At 36.6% G+C, this 25,962-nt stretch overlaps 1 protein-coding gene across 4 annotated transcripts in view; it reads left to right on the plus strand.

Annotated features, from left to right (window-relative positions):
* MTUS1 (microtubule associated scaffold protein 1) overlaps positions 1 to 25,962 on the plus strand; it is a 114,863-nt gene that overhangs the window by 36,092 nt on the left and 52,809 nt on the right. For all 4 annotated transcript variants that reach the window (XM_056489437.1, XM_056489436.1, XM_056489435.1 and 1 more), the window contains exons 3-7: positions 1,155 to 1,350; positions 12,890 to 13,072; positions 16,848 to 16,979; positions 18,156 to 18,245; positions 19,478 to 19,525. In XM_056489437.1, coding sequence (XP_056345412.1) covers positions 1,155 to 1,350; positions 12,890 to 13,072; positions 16,848 to 16,979; positions 18,156 to 18,245; positions 19,478 to 19,525 — 649 coding nt within the window. The remainder of the gene's footprint in view (positions 1 to 1,154; positions 1,351 to 12,889; positions 13,073 to 16,847; positions 16,980 to 18,155; positions 18,246 to 19,477; positions 19,526 to 25,962) is intronic.

Raw genomic sequence — 25,962 nt, forward strand, 5'->3', positions numbered from 1 at the left:
CTGTCATTTTCTGAATTTTTAACCTTACTAATTTGTCAGAAAAATTCCAGTGAAGCTCAGTATATGGGGGAAGCTGCTTCGAACATTTTTGAAACATTACACAAGAAATTAATAAGTACTATTATTTATTAGAGTTATAATTTAACTTGAAAACCTAGCTAAGCATGAAAACAAGGATGGTCTGTTTTAATTCTACAGTTTTTAAGCATTGGCATTCTTTATCAGTCTCTACTTTTGGTATGAAGCATTGGAGGGAATGCTTTTAATTCATTCCATTGCCAGAAAGGAAAGCTGTTACTTTAATTGTTCTGCTTGTATCTGGAGAAGCAATAGAGAAATTTCTATAAAATGTGCAGTAGACAAATCAGATGGATTAAACTTAAGGAGTAGTCTTCAGTGGAAAAGTACAGATTAACATCTGAAAATGAAGATGAGGATTGTAGTCAAAAATGGAAAGTTCAGTACTGTGACAATCAGCTGGAGTCACGGAAAAGCACGTGAAGAGCTAAACTGTAAAGTATGTCTTTGTAGGCTTGACAGGAGTGGCTGTGAACTAAAGGCTGTATAAACTGGAGCAAGAATTGTGTGAAACATAGATGTTTCACACATATAAACCAGTTATTTTAAACCTGTCCTGGGTCTACTCCTGTGTTTGTTTTATCTATGGCATCTCAATGTAAAGAATTTTAAGCTGTTGTGGCATAACACCTAGACCAGGAAACTATTACAAGGACTGTGACATTTCAGGTAGTGCAGGACAGCTAAGTTCCCAGGGCATTAGCACGTGTAGTTTGTTGGTTAAGATCTTGAGATTAGGTGTAGTCATGCAATTAAGTGGCTTAATTAGAGTTTGAGGAGGAAGAGGAAGAAATTGATGTAAAATTATCTCTGTAACCTCTTTATAGTGTATTGGTTTTTACTAGTGATTAGCTTCAAACTAATAGGTTTGCATTGCTGAAAGTCATTCAGGAGATTGTTCTTGAGGTTCTGAAATGCAGATGTGGACAATGGGATAAAGACTAAGCATGTTTCCTATCTTGGTGGTCAGTATTTCATTACAGATGCTGCAGAGGGATTTCTTTAGTTTCTCACAGTGGTGGTGTGTGGGATGAATTGTTGTTGGCTTTTTGGTTTCTGTTTTTTTCTTAAAACAGATGCCTTCTGTGAAAGATAGGACAACACAAGGGAAAAACATACCAAAGAAAGACCAAATCACACTACAAAGTGTATTAACTCCCAAGGTTAAAATGGTGCCATCTGTGTTGACCTTGAAGAAAGGATGTGAAAATAAATCTACCAGCACTTTTAAAACACCTTCTCACAAAGGATCACTTCTCTCATCAAGCTCTGGTAAGAGAATTTTTCACTGGAATATTACCACTTACCTTAACTTTAAGAAACTGGTTATCATACTTCATGTACTTTTCTGATACAGCTTTTAGGGTGGTACTGAGCTGTATGTCAGTGTTGAATACAATACTGTCAAAATTGTGACTTGCTAATACAGGGGCAAAAAAAAAAAAGATGCAGGTTACAACTCAGTTGTAAAATCTCACCTTGCAAGGAGTTTGTTTAGCAGGATGTGGTGCTATTAGAAAAATCACAATTAAATATTATTTATATTTGGTTATATTATAGTATTTTGTGAAATTACAATTAAAATTAAAATTACTTGAAAGAGGAGAAAATAGAGTGCTGAGCTACAATGCTCTTGTGATAAGCAACTGCATGCTATCCCAATGGGAATGAGTTCTTATTTCAGGACATAACATATTTTGTTTAACCTAATTTTAGTATAGCTCTGTAGTTTCTAGTAAGGGGAGAACATAATTGAAGGTGAGACTACTGCTTGAGCTGCTAATTAAGCTCAGACTTTTAATAGCAAGGGCAGGGATGAATCTCTCATCTAGTCTGTAGGCTGCTTTTCAAATCTCATGACTAGAAACTACATTCTGTAACTGTATGATAGGGATTCAGAAGTACTCTGGTAGGTTATGTGCTGGTTTTTTTTAACCAAGTGTGGCAATCTAACTAGTTGCAAAGGTAGCCTGTCTATGGATGACTACACTACAATGCCCTATAATTTAGAAAGTACACACCCAGTTATACCCAGTAAAACCTGTTCCTTTTTTTTTTTTTTTTTTTTAACCCACTCAATCTAAGATTATAAAACAGTAAAAAATAGTCCTCTTAATTATATGTAGGTGGTGAAGTGTGATAAAATCTGTATATGTATTCTTTTATGGGATGAGAGTCTCTCAGAGAAAGTGAGTATAGACTGTTCTCCCACTAGAGGCTTGCTCATGTGAGGCACTTGCTCAGTGAACCAGGCACCAACTTGTAGGCTGCCAGTTTCTTGGAGAACTCATCACCCCTCTAAATACCAACCTAGAGCTTTCCTGTCTGTAATTATGGCCTTAGAAGAAGAGAGATGGATATAGATGTAGAGTTTTCCTTTAGGTTATTAATCCAGATAAGATTTATGTTACTGTCACTAGAAAGAAATGTGAGAATAGATAAGTTATAGGACTAACTTCTTCGCTTCAGGAAAAAAAAAATTACTTTCAGAAGAAACAGAAGTCATTTGCTGTTGAAAATAAATCCGAGGAGTAAATGCTTTTTCTTTTTTTTTTTTATAGGATAAACCTATCACTCCTTAATAATAACCAATGTATGTTGAAATTATGGTAGTCAGTAGAATATTTCCCAAATTTCTCCTACTTGAAAAAGGCTGCTTTAAACTAAAAGCATGAAGCAGCACTTTAACTTTTCAAACTTGTGGTGTGATCTGGTAAAACTGGAACTTCAGTACTGTACGTGAGAAGAAATTTGTTTTCTCCATGCCCTTTCCCCAGTCCCCTGTTCATAGCACATTTTACCCTTCATCTTGCTTATGCAGTGTTTTAGTGCTACAGTGTAGGATATGATGCATTCAACTGTATCAGGTTAACTTCTCCATCCCTTACAAAGGGAGTTTTTAAACATGTGTCCTTGCTCCCTGGTAAGTTTTGTACTGATGCAAATCAGAGGATAGGATTATGGGGTGGGATACAGGGCAAAGTAGGTGTTATTTGGGATTGCTGCTAAACCACTACAGTATTATGTGACCACTCCTCTCAGGTAAAACCTTATCTACTGCTGCTTACCTCTTCTGTTTTTAACATTTTTGAAGTAGAACTGTACATACACTTTTTGTGACAAAGTGGCAGTTTGTAAACCAAACCCAGTTACCTGTTTAGGCTAAAGCATTCCTGAAGGGAGTAACTGTTTTTTCCACTGGAGTCATTTGAACACTTTGATATTAAACTTCAGCCCCTAGATAAATCATTCAGTAGCTGTACAGTTGTTTGCTGTCAGGATTTTGTCAGACTACAGACAGGCTAGCTAAATCCAGAAAGGAAAGGACTTCTGAAGGTCGCCTAGTCCAGCCGCTGCTGCCTGTAACTGGGTCAGTACTGAATTCAGACTAGGTTGTTCAGTCATTTGTCAAGCTGGGTTTTAAAAATGTCCAAATCCTAGTGAACTTGTTTCTTCCTGAGGTACTAACATATATGCAGGTATTTCTTAACCAGTTGCTGATAGTATTTGGATCATTGGACAGCAAGAGAAGTTTGTGTAGTTGAATCCATTAAATACTCTGAACAAGAGAAATGATAGTATAACTAGCTCCATGTCAGCAGTCATGTGTGTATGGTGAGGGACAGAAGTAATGCATCTGTCCAAAATGTACTAGTGTGTATATTATTCCTAGAATAATCAAGAGTTTGTGAGGGTTTTATTCATACAATGGCTGTTCAAGAAATGAAAGAAAAAAATGCCATATAGAAAACACCAGTTATAAGATCCTTGGAACTTGTCAGGAGTTGAGATTCTGATAATTTTTTTTTACTTGTAATACTTAAATACTCAGTGCTAACATACTAACCCAATAGAAAGCATTTCTTCTCAGGAAATTTCCTGATTCTCACCTGAACAGAAGATAGCAGAAGGAGAGCAGAACTCATATCCCAAAAACTTTATTTTTAAGAGTTATTTTCAGAGCATATTAGGCTAGAAATAACTGGGTTTGTTTATTTCAAAATAGTTGCTGAGCTTTGTTCACCAGTATTGGTGTATCTTAGGTGGAACTTGAAGTTTTTGCTGAATTAGAAATAGGTTCTCTAAGACCTTGATCCAGTGTACCAAAGTGATGTGAGAATTGGTGAAGCCCACTTCTGCAAGTGTGACCGGATTTCCAGATTTGCTGCAAGCTAGATGCCTCAAAATTATTTCTGTTAGCTATTAATCTCTTTCTTTATAGGAGGGGATGACACACTCTAAGACAAAAATCTTAATTCTCCACAGGTATTTTTTCCATGGTGGTGTGTGTAGGTTTCTGTGGTACTGGATCACAGGCTGTATTTATTTTGCTGTTTGTTTTCTGTCAGTGAGAATGTTTATTAGAATTCAAGATAGAGAATGACATGTTTGACTTACCCTTTTTTACTGGAAGGGATATATAATTTTGGAGCCCTGGTAGAGGACGTTGAGATAGTTTCAAAATCAAAGGAACTGTTGTTTTTGTTCCCATGAAACACAGAGGGCCTTCTAATTTGGATGTACCACAGCCAGTGTGTAGGAGTAATAGCCTGATAACAGTTGAGGTGTTATGGTTTGTGAAGAGTCATGTTGAAGGGAGGAGTTGAAGGGGATTGGAGAAGCCAAGGAGCTTTGGTGTTCCTGGGGAACATCACTCCAAAGATTTTCTGCTATCACATCTGCCCCAGCAACTGTATATTACTGGCCGTGCAGTTGAACAAAAGCACTGTGACAGTTTGAGCCGCAGGAAATTATTTTATCAGCATCAAATAGAAACTAAATGATTTACAGTAAGTCTAAAAATGTATATCCCCACTGATGACTTTTTTACCTTTTTTTGCTGGCTGAAACCTACCTGAAATTATGTAAGGGAGAGGAGCTGTACCTGCAAGTAGAGCAAGACTTCTGATATGCTATAGCTTCATCTCCACTTTGCCTTGAAATTACAGCATTACTTTACTTATATTTATCACTGTAAAGACTTGCAGAAGACAATGGAAAACATGTAAATCTGTGTAACAAAAATGTCTCTTGCTATTTGATGGGGGGTTTTTTGGACATTTCAAGTACTCTTTTGTCTCTGATTTAAGTCACTGATATTCCTTCAGCGGTATACTGACCCTGTGCTTTACTTATTTTCATGAATCTAATCCAGTAGTCACTCTCTTTTTCTCTTGAGGGTATTTTCATAGCATTTAACAAGACCAATGAATGCTTGGGAACAGAGAAGCTGTAAAGTATGAGTTCTGTGTTTCCTTAAAGGTGTTTTTGAATAAGTGAGACCTTTCCCTTATGACAAGTTGACTATACTCAAGGACTTTTCATGCAACTTCCAGAAGCTTGGGAAAAATGATTTCCCAGATGCTACAGGAAATATCTGTATGCAGGTTTAGTGATACTTTGAAGTACTGATTTTCTTTTTAGTTCCTAATTGCTAAATTCCTTCACTTGAATTTTGGCTTGGTCATACATTAAATGTGTAATTGAGAGAATCTTCCATAGTTAAAACCAGAACAGGCAGTGACAGATTAAGAGTCAGTTTGTTGTTGAGTGTTATGGCTGTTTATTGCACAAAGAAAGGCTTCTCAGATGGAAAATTCAAGGCAAATGGTTGCAGTCAGTTTTCATACAGCTGGAGACATATATAAACTTGGTAATTCAGGACTTCTTGGTATAGCCTTTCACAATACTAGTGAAGCAGGACCAAAACAATTTAGTTCCACTAAGCATTCCCACAGTCCTTGAGTCTTTGTTCTGACACTGAACTAGGAGCCAACCCAAATATAGTAACTGAAAATAATTTTTCAGCTTGTATCATTCCTGTTATTTACCATGTGACTCTTTACAGCTGGATTGACATACTGCCAAGAGGAAACAAAATATTTAAAAAGACAAACATAACTTCCAGGTTCTCTGGATTGAAACAGTTGTGACTTTACTCAAAATCCTAGAATAGACAGTTACTTGTAAAGGTGTTCATATACTTTCTCATAAACAAATCTGGAATGCACCAGGGTCTAGAAATAAGGCTTTATATTTAGTTCCACCCAGTCTTTTTACACTTTTCTTTTACGGAGCAGCCATCTTCTTTTATGGATCCTAAAAGCAGGTTCCTTATAACTAATTTACCCAAGATGATTATTCATCCTTCTTAGTCCAGATTACTGGGTTTCAGTCTCGTTTTCAGTCTCCTTTTCTTTAATATATATGTACTAATTAAAGCCTGTGTTGAAAGTGGACTTAAAACTTGCATGTTCCCCTTCAGAAGCATAGGAAGGAGGAAACTAATACATGGGTCTCCATAGAACATAAGATCTATAGTCCATAGTATGACACAAAGCTTGTCTATGATCCTTTTTCAGTCATGTTAATCCAGACATTTCCACTGCATGTGACTCTGTATCTCATAACGAGTTCTCTAAACTGGGGGAAAACTTAGTGTATCTAAAAGCACTTTTGTCCAGTTGATTAGTTTCTGAGACTTCAGAAAGCAGTGTTAATTGTGAGGGCCTGGGAGTCTTGCTGTTTATTGTTTCTTTAGTCACTTGAGTTGGACTTGCCTGGTAATCTTTCCAGTCTACTTTTCCACACTTCCTGGACATCCTCAACAGGAATGGTTTGCTGGAAGCTGCCTGGAGCAATACATTTAGTTGTGCTGAGTACTGACCAGTAAATTCCTGCCCCAGGTGATGATCATTCAGCTACAAAATGGTCAATTCACAATTTGAAGGCAGAAAGGAGCCACAAAATTATGTAATCTGAAGGTTGCTTTGTCAATTTGCTTTTAGCCTTGATTACATACACTAGCAGAAAAGCTTACCATAACTTTTACACCTATTTTTTTTTATGCTTTCCATTAACAAGGCAATCTTCCTGTGGGATAGGTTCTGCTTGTGTTTTGCAAGCCTTTCATAGAGTTCATCATAAAAACATATTTTGGAATAAAATACTTCTTATTTAGCTTTGGAAGTCAAGTTGACCATAAGAAACAAGTTGAAGTGGAAGGGTTTTTGTTTGTGAGGTAGTATGGGATCAGTTGCTATGAATGATTTCAAAGCAAGCTGGTTTATTTATCTGTGGCTGATTTGGATGTGGTTCTCTGAGTTTTGAGGGGATAGGGGAGAAGAGGCAGAGGAAGTTTGGAAGTATTTGGGTTTACGATAATTCAGATAATCTGCTGGCTTTCAAAAGGGGCCTTTCATCCTGTCAGCTTTGTTTCAGGTGCCATCAGTGACCATGGTTAGGGAAATAAATTTTTCACATATGTTCCCAGATTTTTTACAGGCAATTTTGTGACTAGCCCCATTGAAGTTTTAGTATGTTATACCTGTACTAAGAGGCATGATCGTACTTGCAGACACTGATTCTAACAGTCAGCATATTGGCACTGTCACAAGTGTGGATGTATCTATGAGAATATTCTCCTTTAGGAGAGAGGTGTGCATTACTTCCCTGCAGGGGAATTTCTTGGTGCCTAGTCATTTACTTGCAAGGACATGCTGGTATGTCTTCAAATAACTCCTTACCTGCACTGCTTAGTTCTGAATTCCCTCAGGGTAAGGGTAAAGGAGGAGGGAAATACACATAATTGTCTTCCAGAAGAAATTTGTTTGTTTTGCTGCAGCGGGCTTCCTCTTTCATTCAAGGAACACATGAAGTCCTGCAACAGAAAACTTAAAAGATTTTGTAGATAACATGAGTTCTAAAGCTGCAATCTAAGTAAAAAAAAAAATCAGTGCCTAACCTGAAGGTTTATGGAGAACATAGCATGCATGTAGAAAAGGCAATGGTGAAAAACACGATTAGATGGGGCTGATGGCTTTCTTTTGTCTCAACTTATTTTGCAGTACATTGATTTGACTTCTTTTGCCAGTACTCCTAAACAGACAGAACTTTACCATAGCTGTCTTAAAGCTTATGGTTGGGATTGGATTGTTTAAGTCAGCATGCAGTCTCCTGGCAAAACCAGGAAAAGTGGGCAAGCTTTGCCACTACTGTGCCTGGGAAGCTAGTGTAGAACTATCTGCTGTCCAGAAACAAGGCCTTTCCTGGAGTCATAGAAGGTGGCAGCATGACTGTGCAGACATGGTCTCTCACGGGGCTGCCCTAGTTCAGTCTACAAAGGAAAAAACTAAAATGGACGAAATCCAGGCAGGCATCATTATCAGAAGACAGAAGGTGAGAGAGCAGGTGTGAGCTCAGACTTGAGGCCGGGAAGAGAAGGGCTGTTTCTAAGTTCTAGAGAGGTCATAGTGCAAGGGTTTGAAGGGAAGATGAGAAAGGAGCAGTCTGATTCTGGAAGGGTTTAACTGAGAGGAAAGCTGCCAGATTTCAAAACTGGACCAGATAGGAAGGGGGGAAAGTGAAATTGCATAGTAGGCATACATGAGACCCTACTCATCCTCTCTCTTGTCCTAATTGCAAACACCTCACTCTTCTGGTGGTAGGATCATTTGAGCATTTACAAATGCTTTGTAGTAGTGGTGATCTGTTCTCCACTTTTAGTCCAAGAATGTTTAGCTGCAAGGGCAAGAGCATGTGAACACATACCTGTGTGGCTGCTGACACCCTAGCTATATTTTTGGCACTAGCTTACTGCTGGTTTCTTGCTACCTGTCTAGGATTGAAGGGGAATGGGAAGAATGCTGTGGAAATCTGTATCAATGGAGAATTGAAACTTGCCTTAGTATATAAGCTGTTCCCTGACCAGCTGTTATCTGCTAAACAAATAAATTTCTCTCCTATGAATATTTCAAGACCCAGAAATAACTTGACATTCTCTGTCTTTGTCCATGTTTATGTTGAACATTTGAGCATTCATAGCAACATAATGTAACTGTGTCCTGCCTTTTTGGTAATTTTGGTAGTAGTTTGAGACTTTAAAAGGCAGAAATAATTAGAAAGGCTTTACCATAGAATTACAAAACATACTGTAACCACTCTTCCTTCCTTGAAGGAAAACTGATGCATATATAGCATAATAGATAGTATAGTTAATAATGCTGAATGGCTAGTCAGGCAAACTGGGGAGCTTGCAGCCATCAGAAAACTGTTTGTATTGCTACTGCTTTACACTTTTAAAATGGCAACCATAAGCACTCTTGTATGTTAAGATTGGTCTGCTGGAAACAATACTAAAGTCTAGTTTGTTTTTCCATTATTTACTTGTACTTTTCAATAGATGCCAAAAAATAGCATGTTTTCTTGAAGGTTTACTCCCTGTGCTTTATCAAGACCTGTACTGTAGGCTTAGACAGTGCTTTTTCACCAGCTGAGAAGTTTAGCATTTTTAAAACAGAGCCCTTTGTATTTTTAAGCTCGGGGGGAAAATCAGAAATGCATAAAGCAGAAATCCAAAATTCAACATTTTCAAGAAATTAGGCGTTTAAGGGCCAAACCAACTATTAGTGTTAGCTTTAGGTTTAAACAAAAGTAGCAACAGCAAACAGTATCCGTCAACAAGCTCCTTTTGCACTTAGTGTGCCCAAAGTTTGTGTTTGGAAAAGGCTTCCAACCACTGATTTCCAGGTGTTATGTAGCTCTGTGAAAGCCAGTTGCTCAGTTTTCAGCTCTAGATGTAAAAAGTGTTAATGTGTTTTGAAATGGTGGACATGAAATTTCAGAATTTGTGAATAGGTATTTGGCTTTACAGTGCTCCTCATGTCAACATTCTGTCAATGTGTGGTTTTTTAGGCTCCACTGCTGCTTAAAGGAAGCCTTAACTTTTTCTTGACAATAACCACCCATGATGGATTGATATGAAAGGATGATTATTTGAGTAAGGATATAAAAGCTGACTTCAGAGCTTCTTGAGAAGAGATGAATGAAGTTTTTTCTTTGCTTATTTCCATTGCAATACAAGAGAGACTTTAACACAGTTCAAGTAACATGGTTGTTGCATGGAGACTTTTTTCTAAAGAATTGCCAACTCATTAGTTCACTGTAGAGGAATGTAGTATTTCTGGTATCCCACTTCAGTGACTAGATTAAATAACTTATGAAAGCCTATTACTTTGATGCTACTGCTTGTTGTTTTTATAGTAATGGCTAAATATCCTGTTTTTATGCTCATTTCCAATACTTTTGTTTGTATTCCATATCTTCCTGCTTCTGTCTTCAAAACCTTTGCATTTAATTCTGTGTAACTCCTTTCTTGGGGAATGGTACTTATGAAAAAACCTTTAAGACCATTAATTGAAGTAATACGTAGAGCAGTTACTTAATGATCTTGTGTCATGACTTAAATTCTCCCTCGAGCTGGGCTTTTGAAAAATGTATTTGAGTGCTTGAGTAATTATTTTAATAGAAGCATTTTAAGAAAGTACTAGGCAGCAGAAAAACTAAGAAAAAAGGTCATCTATTTGACCTGCTTTTGAAACTGGACATCCTAGAGATTGCTGTTCTCACTGGATGGGTTTGAGTTCAGAGCACTGCCACACTCCAGCCTCTGCAGAGGAGTTGGGCTTGCTGCAGATCAGGGAACGTACTGTACTAGATTTTGATCTCTCTTGTGTGCAAGTCATTGTGAAGAAAACAGGATTTTGTTCCTGTATGTTTTGGACTGGATGAATGACTCCGGCACAATAACAATCAAACGTGTACCTTCATCTTTAAATAATCAAATGCAGCTGATAAAATGTATTTGTTCCTCTAGCTCTCTTTTGTAATGTAGAACTTTAACTCATCTAAGTCATACAAACGTAACACTCAGTGTTTGCACAGTGACACTTTTTTCTGTTTGTCTTTTTGGGGGAGTTGTTGGGGTTTGTACCTTGTTTTGCTGGGAGACTATTTAGAAAAGGAATTCCTGACTGGTTTGGATTAGTTATTTTCCTGGTATGTTGACCCATTAATGAAACAAGATTTTAGAAAACATTGTGGAAAGTTTTATAAAGCTGTCAGGTTTGTTTTATGGCATGCAAATGTGACAGAAACCTTTTTGATCAAACACAAAATTATTTCTATTACGTTATCTGGAGTGCTGTTTCAGAAGGATTTTTAAAAAGTGTGAATTTGTGGTTTGTGGTGTTCTCATAGCACAACAAAGCTTGTATGCTTTTGAGCATGTTCCATATATTCAATTGTTCCTTTCTATAACTTACAAGAAATATAAACTATGGCTGATAATTTCCTCTCAGAGGTTTAATACCAGGCTACAGTAAAGCTATATACAGAATCAGACTTCTGTGTAATAATGACAAGTAGTGAAAGGGAACCTCTGAAAAACGACCTGAAGCAAAGCTTGTTTAATTGCTCATTGAAGCTTTTGTGTTATGTTCTGTGACCAGTAGTATGTAATATGCTAATGCAGGTTTAGTATATATTGTGAAGTTTCTCTTTTGTTTCTGGATTGGTCTGAACTGAGGGAAGTAGATTGGACATACCTTTCTTTACCAGTCCTGTTCCTGTTTTTGTATACTTGATACAGGATATTTTGAGACAAGTTACCTAATCCTGTCACACCACCTACTGTTGAAAGGCAGACATTGGGCATGTTATTTGTGTCTAAAATTTAGTGCAATCCCTTTAATGTCGTAATTTCTTGGGTTTGGTGCAAATTGAAAATTTCTTAGTCTTTAGTATTTAAGAGTAGAAGTCCTATAGTAAAACTAGTGTTGCTTAAGGTAAAATTACTAGCTATTTTTGTCATATTTCAGTAGTTTTCTAGCTTAAGCTAAATTGGAATGTTTATAGTGACAAGAATAAAGGGAAAGGCATTCCATTTAAATAGAAATATGATTATTCTAAGTCAAATCTGACTGTAGTTGCCTCTTTTCCATTAAAATATACTGTCAGTGACATAAGAAATTGAAATACTTTAGATAGTTTTAAAAAATATAAATAACAAAATACTTTCTAAAAATGTAAGTCTGTCTTCCATATCTCTGTTTTTGTATGATAATGAAAACTTGTTACCCATATTCAGAATGCTCTTTTAAGATCTTGATACTGGGACTGACAGGAGTCACTTCAAAGCTGGCAAGAGAAGCCTATGTATATAACTATTCTAGGCCATTGCCATTTTAATCTAGATGTGTACTTTTCAGGAAACAAACTAAAAGCTTAATTTGTCTAAAATCAGATTTTCTTGTGAAAAGTGTATTTGCTTTGTTATTGGTGAAAGAGTGAGCTCCTCCTACACTTACCTGCAGTATGGGTGCTTTTCCTGTTTGATCAACGTAACTGTTGGGTTGTATTCAACAAGCTCAGATGAAAACTGGACTTAAATAAAAAATGTTTCTGTGCCAGCTGGCCATTAGGAACCTGATTTTGAAAGTTTTATTAAACTAGTCCTGTAAAATTACTCAGTTTTCAGGATATCATATGAGTACAAAGCCATTTGATACGCTCATGCTGTCATATTCCTTGAAAGGATACTATCTTTTAGAGTGTTCTGTTAAAGGGGAGTAGGGTTGTGAATTTGTTTTGAGGAGGAACAAACAGAAGAATCCTTTTTTAGATTGTCTTTGAAATTGAGGTTATATTTTTGTGGGATTGCCAGTACAGTGAACCATAATGAGAGGAAAGAAAATGCAAAAAGAGACTTCTTAATGTGTGCAGATATCTGCACTGAAGGCAAATCAATTAAGCTCTTCACTTGTTTCTAAGGCTTTAAGTCCTTGGAACTGTTTTTCTATGTTTACAGCACTTTTTGCCATGTCAATAGGGAGTAGATTAAGCCATTTTATATGGATTTTAACTGTGTAAATATTTTTATTTGTAGGCATATGTGTAAAAGAAGCAATTGTTTAAGTTTCTTTCCTACTCCTTCTGTTCTTATTTCTTCCTCCTCTTTCCCCCTAATTGACAGGTGTAGGATCTTTGCCAGGAGAGAAGCATACCTCGGTGAAAAATTCTGCAGCCTCACGGACTAGCTTTGGTAAATCCCTTGCCAAATCCAAAGTGCCTGTCAAAAGATCAGTGCTTGAAAGAACATCTAGCCTCTCATCAGTCAGCAGTGCTCAGAGTGAGCAAAGTCTTTTCAGCACTAATTGTAAGTATATGTGAGGGTTATGGGTTTTAACTGATTGATAGCCAGCATCAGTTGCTGGTAAAATTCCTCTTAGAAAGGAGTCCTGTCTGACAAGTATCTGTGTTAATTCTGATTGTACTACTTATTAGTTATTAATTAATTTTACATCTTACTCTTTTTGCCTATTTACTTAGAACTTTACTTTTTGAGACATACTGCCTGAAGGAGCTTTGAGTCCTGGATTTTGGGTTGATGACTGGAGATTTTGGTACACTTCTCTTCCATCCTAAAACACTGCATAACCAGCATGTCTTTTCAAGCAAGAGTTTCCTGGTGTTTATATGTAGTATAGTATGTCTGAACAGAATGATTTACTTGCCATAATATTTGGAACAGCATATTACAGGCTTTTTGATACTAAATGTTTTCTTGAACCAGTTTATATCTGCTTTCAGAGTTTTAGGACAAAATATGGAGGTGAAATTACAGGCATGTAAGTGAAACTTATTTTAGAAGATAAATATTTGCATTCTGTAATTTCTAAGGTAGCTGTGAGCATTGGTGCATGACCTAACCAAATCAATCTTGATTAAAATTAGTGAGAAAAATAACAGGTCTCGCTTTGTTTTGAAGTTCTACAGCAGTTCTTAGAAGTTCTGAGGGGAAAAAAATGTGAAGGAAATAACATGCAGCTCACTATCAGACGTATTAGTATTCCCAGCTATGCATATTCAAATAAGTACATTCAAATATTCTGCTACTATCATATCACCTGTTATATCTTGAATACTGGGCAAAGGCCTTATATTTGTGCCAGATGTCAATTAAATCTATCTTCAATGGACTGAAAAAGAGAACTGTGATTTAACATGCGCATATGCATTACACTCATAACTACATTTTCTCCTGTTCTTATCCCAACCCCCCCCCCCACCCCCCCGCCCCATACTGTCTTCATTAAACTAAAACTTAGCATATTCCTCAAATGAATAAGAGTATGTGTCGTAAAATATACATGTGCATCTTACTCTGTAACGAGATCAATTCTGATACTGTGACAGCCATGTTGACTTTTGCTGTTCAGGTTTAGGACTGTATCTGGAATTGCTAAGCAGCTTTGTGCTCTCTTCGTTTTGCTCCCTCGTGTAACAAAGGAAGGGGTCATTGCTTCATAACAAAGGAGTGTATTCAGATTAAGTATCCAAACAGATGACTCCTTATTTAGCCTGATTTGCTAGCTGCTGTAATCTGTTTTGTCCACTGCCTTCAAGCTTACAATTTTTTCCACTCCGATTCACGAAGACCAAGCCAGAGCAATATGAGAGGTTGAACATGGCTGCAGTCTCGTAGACTTTAAGCTTGCTTAGATCTTTTTTAAATGACTATACCAGGAGGACTCCGCAGTTGCACAGAAACTAATTTTTCTCCTATTATTTTCTTCAATTCTACACTAACACCACCGACTGACTCAGGAAGCCACTATGATATTACCTTACTGACACTGCTGATAGTGGGGTCTTACAGCTTTTGTATTGTTCCTTTGTTAGCCACGTTTACTGGGAAGAGAAGTAGGTTGTGTTCTTTTTATTTCTATTCTAAAGCATGTATTTTGTTTTGTGGTGGTTGGTAAATATGTGCAATGTTTTGATCTGCTGATTTTCTGTTTGATTATATTACTTTCAAGAATTTTTTACACTTGATAAGAATTATGTATATCTAATAGTAAGGTTTTTGTGAGTATAATGACTTAATGTTATGTGTAATTCATATGTTAGTGAAATTTTTATAACTTCTAATCAAATTGGAAAAAACTAAGGAATTTATTTTATATTCTAATACTAAGTACAATGCTGTTCTTGTTTTTTATTCTTTAATTTAGTCTACTGTGTAATAATATCAGGAAAAAAATTTAAAGCTGAAGTGTTTTTATTAGATTTGTGGGACACACAAGGATCAGAAAAGGAGGCTTATGCTGTGTGTGTCATGTAATGTATGACAAAGTACTGTGATCCTGTCAACAACGTTAAATCAAAAAGGCGCTTGGCTTGTTTGGAGTTTGTCTTCTGTTGACAAAGCAGAGAAAAAAATGACAAGAGAGCATTTCTCCTGCATTGTCAGCTCAGCCCTTTGTTATAGGATGTCCTTGGACTGGTAATTCCATGTGGCAGCACTAGGATTTGGGTTTTTTTTGTCTAATGAGCACTTGAACTTTATGATTATTTTCTCTAAAATGACTTCTTATTTGAGAAGTTCAGAAATCATGATGTTTGAAACGCTGTTGTTACTAAAAGCGTATTTTGTGTGCAGTCAGTTTGAGCATTGAAAGCCAGATTTTTTTTTTTTAGCAGTAATCTCAGTTTTAGTGCTGAGCTGAAAATACTATGCTTTGGACATACTGAAATGTTTAACTCTGAGGTTAAGAAAAAGAATCCAGATTTTAATTGCATTAGAATAATTGCATATATAGTAAATAGTGTTTCAGAAGTTAAAAAACTGATCCTCGCAGTTTACCTACATCTGCATTTTTGTACAGTCAATACTTCATTAAAATTCTTCTGATGAGTTGAGTTTTCAGATCTTTACTGATCACTTCATACCTGTCCATCTTTATTCAGGATTGCCGTAGCTGCTCTGAATTTTATGAATGAACAGCTTTCAATCCGAAAGTGATGGAATTCTGTAAACTTATGAGGTTTTGATGGGGTCATTTTGGTGGCTTTTTTTTTTCTTCCTGCACACAGTCTGGTTAGCTGACTCCAGAGTTTTTAATAGGAGAGAACAGTACCCTAAATAGTCCTGCACCAGAAGGCTGCTTGCACACCCAAAGCGTTACTTCCAGGGTGTGCTGCTGATTTAGAAGAGGAAGTAGCACACCAGTTTGCAGGCAATTGCTAACTGCTTGCAGTGAACTCTGAGCAAACATCCTTCATTTAGTGATGTACAAAAAAAAAAAAAGTTAAGGACTGCTTCACTAAAACAAATTTGTTTTAATTATCTAATGTTGATTAGGTCAGATTCCTACAGAATAACTGTGTTACTGATGTGTTATGCAAATTGTTCCTTGTATATAGATTTTTTTGAAATATTTAGCTTTTGTGCATTTAGAGAGTCTCTAACTTCCTTTTTTTAAAGAAAAAAGATTATGGCTTCAATTGTGTGTGTATTTCTTAAAGGGAAATCCTCTTTCTGTGGTAGAAGATATTTGGTGGCTAAAAAGCACATTTTTGAAGTAGTTAACTTACATGGTTTATGCTAGTCTATTTAAAGATGATAAAATAGTCTCAAGAGTGTATGTTCTATCTTTTGATGAACAATATAATACATATAGTTCATGTTGCCTTTTTAAAAAAGTCTCATTAAAATAATAATCTCAGGCAAACCTGGTAATACAAGACAAAAGCTTTCCCCTCTTCACACCCCTCCCTTTTTTCTTTCAATGGCTAGAGAGAAAAGCAACACTGAATTCCACAGTGAATTAATTTTTGCTTGTCTCTGGTAAATGCCATGTGAATTCTCACTCTTTAATATGTTAGTATACATCATTTTTTAGTGCCCAAACCAAAGTCAACTCATCTGTGCTTACCTTAGAAATACTTTCATATTTTTTCTGGACAACTGAAACAATGTTTTTCCAAAATCTCAGTTTTTTGTTTTTCAAGGAAATACTTCCATTTTGACCATAAACTCAAACCTGTTTCAAGTTTCTTTAGTTTGTGGTGAAACTGACTTGTCTTAAGATTTAATTTTCTCTAAATTAAAAATGCCTGGAGCAAATTCTTGTGAATCTGTTTTGCAGCTGCAAGTGCCACAGTCATCAAGAATGGAGAATGGCCTTCGAAACCAGCCTGCCAGAATGGCAATTCAGGGTCTGTCTCTTTGAAAGCATTACCAAGACCTAGATTGCACTCGTTGAGGCCAACTCCAAAAGGTATATGAGTCTGTTTGTAGACACAGGAGGTAAAATCACATCAGTTGTGCTCCAAGTGTTGTAAGACTTCATAGGAAGGCTAAAATATTTTTTGCATTGCTGCAGATAAATAAGCTTGCTATGTCTCTTTCCTAAGCCCTAGCTATAATCAGCTTGCTTCTGACCATCTTTGCGGTGAACTGGTTATTGTAATTGGATAAACCTAATTAAATGCTGTACTCCTGCATTAGACTTAAATTTTAAGCTGGTATCTGACATAATAGAGAATAAATAAGAGATTGCTGCCAAGTGTCTCGCTGTAATGGCATGCTTTAAAAGCGCAAACAGTAAAAAGAAACAGAATTTGCCACACCACAAAGTACAAGTCACTTTGAAACAAACAGGAATCATTTGGCTTTCTGAAAAGCTGATGCTTTCTACTGGGGTCCAGCGCATGCGGCACAGCTCTGAATGACTTGTCATCTTTAGTGACTTGACAATGTGCCTTCAGCACCTGCAGGAGCAGTGTGGCCAAAGGAAGCTGGTATTCCTCTCCAGATCAGTGTTCCTTGGACTATGGTGTTGTGTTCTGGGTCCTTCCCAGACCAAGAGAGTTATTTTGAAACTGGAAAAGATCCAGTGGAGACTTAAGAAGATGGTTGAGGTCTCTGTCCAGTGAGAAGAGGTCGGGGAGTTGAGCCTCTGCAGTCAGTAACTTGAAAAGCACAGCTGCAAAAGTCATGGTACCAAACTCTTATCAGTAGCACCAGATCCCACCCTTCCTGGAGGTTTGCAGGGCTCATCAGCATGGCCAGCTGATCTCATTTTCATTGTGATCCTGCTCTGAATAGGAGTGTGGATATCTGGCCTCTGGAGATATTTCAGCCAGTGTTTCCTTAGCTGCATTGTATTTGCTGCTGTTCTGAGACATAAGTAACTTGATCTTAGTGCTAAAATGAAATCTTTACTAATGTTTTCTCCTGCTTAGACGACTTTTAAAGCTATGTTTTTATTTCTTCCAACATGAGTTCTGGCAAAGCAGAGCTAAATTTAAATACAGTTTAAACGTTCTAGAAGGTTTCTCTTTTTGCGTTTGAATAGATTTGTGGATCTTGTACTTAACTGCAAAAATGTAAGATATGTCTTTAATTGCTGACAAAGTTCTACTATAAAGTTCATCTGAACTTTTACTTTTAGGAGCCAAGACCAGGTCTGCTTCACTGAACCAGTGCACACCAAAATCATCTGGGCCTCTACACTTAGCAAGGAAAGTCAGTGACACTAGAGGTAATTACCTATTGGGTAGACAGTTTTTCACTTTTGCTTGGATCTCTCTGTCTTGAGAAGAAGTGGCTATGCTTTATGACTTCAGAATAATTGGGATAGTTGACTCATTTTCTTTGCAGTTCACCACATTGGACACTGGGTCTATTTGCTTTTGGGACATTCATTGTCTACTGTCTGCTTGAAGCTTGCATCCCATAAGAACTAAAAATACTGGATAATTAATCTGTCTGTTAAATGATGTTTGTTACCTGGTTATAAGGTTATATGCTTGAAAACACAGTGTAGACTAGAATTTGTTGAGTTTGTGTTTAATTTAAGCAACATTCTTGTGAGAGCATGCTGATGAGCTCTGGCCATTGAGGATATTTACTTCACTTTGTTTCTGTATCAGATATTTGTTTTATCTTTAACTTTGAATTAAAATTAGTTCTTTCTGCCAGAGTGAATCAAAAGAACAGATACAAACCTTAGGACAGACCCAATTTATAAGACCCAATTTTAATTTTGGTAGCAAAGCTCTATTTGCAAAGCTGAGGTGGGGGAAACAAGCTGGGTGGTGATGGAAAGCAGCTTGTTTCCTGATGAAACCTGTGCCATAGGATCCACACTATTCCTAAAGCCTGCAGAAAGGTGTTGTCAGAAGACCTTTTATGAACTTCTGCACATGATTTTTGCACTTAGACCCAGCAGTCTAAAAGATTGCTTTCATTCAATATCCTTCAAAATAATAAAGTTCGTAGGTCAGTTTCCACATAACTTTTAAGTAATACAGCAAAGGTGGGTTCACTTTCTCAGTGCTTTCATTTACATCTAAATAGATTGTTACCACATTTGAGAATGTTGTTAATTTGTTGCTCCTCTATGCAAATAAAATAGCTGTAGCATACAGAAGTGAAAAAATGCTTTAATACCAGTATAGATGATAGTTTTTTATTGTTTGTGGTGCTCTTTGAATGAATAAAGTGAAACAATGCTACCTGACTTAAATGAAATATAATAATTGTAACGGGATAATTGCAATTGGGAATGCATCCTGCATTTTCCAGTCAATTTCTTATAATGCTCAGTCTTGCTGTAGATCATGCCATCGGCCATCAGAAGAAAGAAAATGAAATTGCAAAGTTTCAGGAGTTTATGTGGAAGGAATCTTGAATCTTAAAAAAAGGCAGCCCTACTGCCCGTTACTGGTTTGAAGTGTAATTTTTTTATTATTGTTTGTTTACTTTTTGAAGGTACTCCTGGAAGAAATGTACGCCAAAGCCTATCCTGTTTGGATCCTGGTGAGTTTCCTGAGTGCATTTTATATTTTCTGTGGTGCAACTCCAATTAAGTTTATGCATTATATTAGTATATTGGTTCTTTTCTGGGAAGAACAGATGCATAATGGATAATTCTGTAAACTATCACTGACTCTAGTTTCAAGGAGTATGGAAAAATGCCCGTTTTTCTGGTTTTTGTCTACTTCCTGTTTTCAGGCTATCCAAGTGTTAGGCTATGCAGTCTATTCTGTTCCTCTGTTTCCAGTGAAACCTAAGGAAGTTTAAAATGTATGCAAAAAAAAATGTATGGAAATGAATTTTGGGTGTAATTTTTACTTTTTACCTGAAATAAGTAGTGAATGAACTCATGTGTTGCATCTTATTTTTGAAAAAAACTACAAATAGAAGGATCCCGCATAGCGTTCCTTTTCTGGAACATTCATTTTGGGTAACCTGTTGGTGTGAGCTATCTTTGTATATCACTGTAGACTACATTTGTATAACAAGTTGAAATTATCAGAGCATGTTGATGTATATGTCTGCTCATATGGCAGAGGGAGAAATCGCAGCTGATTAAGTGGCAGATGGCGTTTCAAAATCTGGCAGAGTTTTAAGGACTTCATGTTGGGTTTGTTTTTGGTGTTTGCGCCAGTCAGGACACCTGGTGCTAATTTCTATCTGCCAAGAGACTGAAAAGTCTTCAGATTATGCTTCTACTTGCAGCAGTTTCCAGGTCTTTTCAAGAGACTTGGCAGTCTAAATTAGTTTCCCAAGAATCAGCGCTTATTTGTTGAATTAAAAGCTACTTGTAATTAATTACTCATTGAAAAGCCCTTTTTGAAAGATACTGAAGATCACTGGAAGGCCCTGTGTCCCCTGAGTGAATAGCAGATGTTATTCTGAAAGAGGTGCTGTAGCCAAGCAGATGTTGTAAATTTGAGTCTGAAATTACTGAGCAAATCAGTTCTGTTCTGTAACTCTGGTACTGTGGCAGTATTTTTAAACTTCGTAGTCATAACCTGCATTTAATGCTTTTGTTTTTTTACTCTCTTGGGTGTCAAATGTCTACATATTAATTGTGGCAGAGTAGTTCAATATCTTCTGTTAAAAGTTAGTGTTTCTATCAGACTTTGCCCCAAGTGCTTCTTCTGCTTATTGTTTTTATTGATACTTGGCTGAACTAATGTTAGTTTAGGTAAAGCCTGACACTGAGTTTCAAGAGCTCAAACCTCATCTTTTGTATAAACATGTAAAGGATGCTTCAGCTAGGAGCATAATGTCTTGATCAGCTCAATTGACGAAACTCCTAATAAACAATGAAATCCATGTCTGGACTAGAAACTAGAAAAGTAAATTTCTCTAATGCTTGCTTAGTCTCAAAACATAACTTTATTTCTCCCTAAATTCAGTGTGCACATTCTCCCTACTTTCCAGAAAAGTAATACTCCCTCCCCTTTTTACTAGTTTAGTAGAATTTTGCTTATGATTCATCTTTTCTGACTCAATAAAGCATGTAGCTACATAACTTTGAACTGTTGGATTTGATGCCTTCAAAACGCAGCAGTAAATTCCAAATTGGCTGTAATATATAGCAATATTTCAATAAATGCTCTTTACTCATACTTTTGCCAGTAAAATGGCTGTATTTCAGTGTTTTTCTTAACAAACCTGAACTGCTTAATGTTTCCAAAACTGGAGATGTTAGACATTCAACTTAATAAATTTCTAATTTTTACAGAGAATTTCATATTTATGAATGCAGAACTATCTGGTGGAGTGTTTTGCATTTTTTAAGAGGTTTTTTCTATCCTTACAGTTGCAGATAGTTCTTACAGAATAAAAATACTGTGTGACTGCTTGGATATTCTGGAGTACAATGTCTTACATTTTAAGAAAAGACAAATGATCTTTTTTGAAATGAACTGAAATAATGCCAGCCAGTACCATGTAGAATGAGACCCACTATCTTCTTTTTTTTTTCTTTTGGCTTTGATAGTATAGTGAAGCTTTGTTCTAATGACTGCAGCTAGTATAAAGCTTTTGTTTTTTTAGTTCAATGTCATAGTTAAGTCTACAGTTTTTAGCCTTATCAGAAGTTCCAACCTCGCTTCTATTTCCTGCCCATGTGCCCAGGACTAGTTTGTTACAGTAAGACTCTGATAATTAATTACAATATTAAGGCATTAACTAAGTGTCTAGCTCAGTTGTTCATGCTGCCTTTCACATTTCTTCAAGAATGAAAAAACAGCAGGCTTTTCTAAATGTGCTGTCTGTTCCCTTAGTGTTGGTGCTGTTTCTCCATTTTCCATTCATTACAGCAATGATGTACAGCCAGAATCTGCTTTATGAAGCAAGCCACAACATACTGCTAGTGTGCCTGTAAAACTGGACAGACTTGCCTGTTTGCAGCTGTTCATTTCTTGTTTGTGTTAAAACATTCACAAGGCTTCTTTTTCTGAAATCTGTATTTTTCATGAGTGATGTTCAGTGCATCAAATAAATTCTACAACTTCTGTGGTATATTTCTTCAGCACTGGCTTTAAAGCTAAGGCAGAATTAACTTCTTGGGAATAATACGTTTTATTATACTTCTTAACTTGCTAACTTGAAGTGAGGATGTTTATGTACACTTAGTGTAATGTCTTAATGTATATATGAATTAAAATGTTGCATCTTATGAGACGGAGTTTTGAATTAGATGCAAAACTGCCTCTAAAAATGCATAAAGTTAGTGCTGTTTACTTTTTTCTTCAGCCCTCCCTATAGAAAAAGCTGGCTGTGTCTAATCCCTCTGTAGTATTTTACAGTACAGTGTGTGTGGATGAAGTGGGTATTCACATCTCAGGTCTCTGTTATTGACCAAATGTTAAGTTACAACACTGTAATCTCTGAACCTACGTAAGCCAAGCAAAAACAAATATCCTGTTTGGCAGTTCCAGAGGTAAAACAATCATTTTGGGAATAAAGCATGTGAATATTTGGCTTATCCTGTTGTTCCATGACTCTGAAAGGGAGCTGTGGTGTATTATGGAGAACAAGTTACAGTTGGATGTGCGGCATAAGACTATTGTCAAGACAACAGCAAGGACAACTGATGGATACACCTGTAAGGTGTTATTAAATATAAACAGTGTGATTTATGTTGTATCTTTTAGCACTGCAATGAAGTAGAATTGGTTACTAAAGGCTGTAGGAGCCATGAAAATCAAAGAAGCTTTATCAAAAAATTGTACATGCTCCATCATGGTGTTCTGTTTTCTTACGTCCATAAAGAAAGGATGTTTGTTTTAATTCAACCATTTGTGAGAAAAAATGCCACTGAGAGAAGGAAGAAATTCCATTAGGTGGCTTATTGCAAAAATGGGTAATAATGCTGATCAAGCTCAAATGAAAAAATAAGGTATAAACATAACAGTCCATGAAGATGTCCCTTGGAACAGGTTATTAAAGATGGGACTGGCTCTTCACTCAAACTCTTATACTGGGATAAGATGTTTTTGCTGGCAAAGTGCTCTGGTTCAGACAGAAATTGGAAACATACTTTAAGGTCCAGTTTGCACCTCTTTCTTTCAGGCTCTTAATCGTCCCTGTTGAAACTTGAGAGGAAACAGTTCTTATGTTGTTGATTCTTCGGTAGAATACATTACTCTCAAAATACTTGCACTTTCCGTGTCTGAAAAACAAGGATTAGTGCTTATCACACTCTGATAGTGCTTTGACAACAACAAAAAAGACTTAATACTTCAAAATTATATGTTATACTGTGTCAAAATGTGTATTTTGTTTAAAAATTGGGAAGACTAGTCTGAGATCTGATGCCCATTGTTATGAATGCCAAATATTTAGGTCTTCAGCTGATTATCTGTGGTATTCAGCAATGTATGGCAAATTACCCCAGCTGATGAGGGATGCTTAAGTAACTAATTAGGGCTCTGCTTCTCCTTTTGTATCTGATTAGAAGATCTTTTGGGGTTTGTTATTGACTGGGGAGTGGTGTGTATTTGCTTGTAAGAGTTCTTGCAAGTGTAGAAGAAACTGTGCAGGCAGTAGTGTTGCTTGGAGACTGGAAAAGGCCTTGATATGTAAGTGAACATATATGTCCTGGCAGCTAAGAGTTCCAGGTCTTCCACATTGCAGAACTGGGACTTCTGACTAGCTCTAACTCAGAATTTCAGTATAGATGTATTGGACAGACTGGATTCTCATTCTCTGGTCTTAAGAGCTTCAGCATTTGTAAATAAGTTGGGTTCATCAGTTTTTTGTCTCTGTTGCTATCACCAAAAGAAAGCCAGGAAATCCTGCAGAAGAACTTGGAATGGTTTTGTATGCTCTGGGGTGATGCAGATTAGTACAAGATTAGATTTGTATTCATTTAATGTAGTTCATGTTTCACACACGGGCAATTGTGGGATTTGAACAATCTAACTTAATATTTTCCATTTATCCCTTGAAAAGCAGCAGACATCAGGCTTAAACCTCTTTTTGCAGATATTTTATTGTGGCTCGACTGTTTTTTGGCCTTCATAGCTGCAATAAAAAGCTGGCTACAGTCTTTTTATAGATGTTTTTTTCATTCATGGGAACTATGAGGACAATCTGAATGATTCAATTGTCTCATGATCTAACCTTAGAATACCTTCAGGCTAATGCTCTTACAAACAGACAGCAAAGCTACTAAGTAGACTAGCTACTGCATGTGAACTAGCAATGGAAGCTGGCATTTGTTTTGCCATCTGTATAAATAAATGCATAGAATCTAAATGTATGAATTGGAGTTTTTTAATAAGTGTATTCATTTGGGATGTATAATTTTTTTTTTTTTTTTTGAGGAGTTAACGCAATATCTATAAACCTGAAATAATCTTTGAAACACAATAGCGGTTTCCTTCTTGGCCAGATTTTTCCACTGTTACTAAATATAGTACAGCAACTGGGTCTAAGGATTTGATTTCTTGGGTGAGAACTAGAATGCTCCAGAAGTCTTCAAAGTGAAATGGCTGGTGCTGATATTCAGCAAATGTCACTCTAAATTCTGTAGTCATCTGTTTTGAGTGGGGTTTTTTGGTTTTATTGTTTTTAATTAAAAAATGGTGTTTTCCTGATGTAGTATGTTTGTTAGAATAGGCAATAGGATGCAAAAAATCAGAGGTACATGACAACACAATCTTAATGTATTCCAGATTTGGTCCCTTCAGCTAAATCTGTCAGTGTATTTGCATTCATGTCCCTTGTGTTGTTCTCAAACTTGATCTTCTGGAAGTTTACAATTTGAGAAGGTTGTCTGTTGTTCTGTACTAACAACCAGCATTATTCCCTGTGCCTTCAACAGATATTTTTACAAAAAAACAAGGAATTCCAAAACATCAAAGCTTGCTATGGAGTAACGTATGAGCCATCTAATTCAAGTAGTAGTGGTATTCTTTTGGCAGTTTTTCAAATTGATGCACTGGAAATGTTGGGATTGTATTTAAACTGCCAGCAATGAGGACTTGTTAAGTCTTGTATTGTGACAGATGATAGTTCATTAAGGCCTTTCGTAGCCCAACTAAAATGGTTTTCATACTACAAGGTCTGTTTCTTCTGTTAATGCTTTTAAGTAAGGACCTGTTTTCTAGATTACAAGTTAGGTATTTCACAGTTCTTTGTTGTTATTTAGTTGCAAACTTCTGTGAGAACCTTGCTCTCCAGCTCCACACATCCATACTCCAGACAAGTGGTGATGCAGAAGTATTCAGGCTTTCTACAGCAGGAATGTTTGTAGTTTATTTCTGTGCTGTTTATTCTGTTGTGGGGAGGAATGTCTGTGGTTCTCTTCCCTGGTATTTATTTTGATGTTTCACAATTACAAGCCACACAGGAGAACAACACAGAGCTTAAGTTTTCTCACACTTGTCTGAATATTAGATAGGCCAGCCGCTGTGTGAGTAGAGAGGGCAGCAGAAAGGAGTATCTACAGTTTGCCTCAGCTCAGTCCAGTGATAGAGAAAATTCCTATGTTGGGAGCTGGAGTTCACAGAACACTGTTAGGGACTTAAGTGGAATAATACTTGAGAGATCATTGTCACAGAAAAGTGAAACTCATGATCTTGTGTCAGAGGTGGTTAAACAACTAGTCACATCCTGCAAATGCACTTCCCTTAAATCAGAAGTTAAAAATGTAATTATTCTTGCAGTGGTTTGTAGCTATTCTTAATTCTAGAAGAGTGAAGATAATGTAAATATCACTGTTGCATGAGGGAGGAGGCATAGATCAGCCTGATTCCTGTGTCAGTTTGCCTCGAAATCCACTGCAGCATCACCTTCAGTTTCACAGGCTGCTGAATTTATAATGATTAAAAGCTTCTGCGTACAGAAAGAAGAAACGTAAATTATTTAGGATTTTAGTTTCTGCTCTGAGGAAGGAAGATGTTTCCTTTTTTCTTCAGGGGAGGATTTGAGCTTAAAATTAGTCTTGAATG

This window comes from Oenanthe melanoleuca, chromosome 4, assembly GCF_029582105.1.
Source record: "Oenanthe melanoleuca isolate GR-GAL-2019-014 chromosome 4, OMel1.0, whole genome shotgun sequence".
NCBI lineage: Eukaryota > Metazoa > Chordata > Aves > Passeriformes > Muscicapidae > Oenanthe > Oenanthe melanoleuca.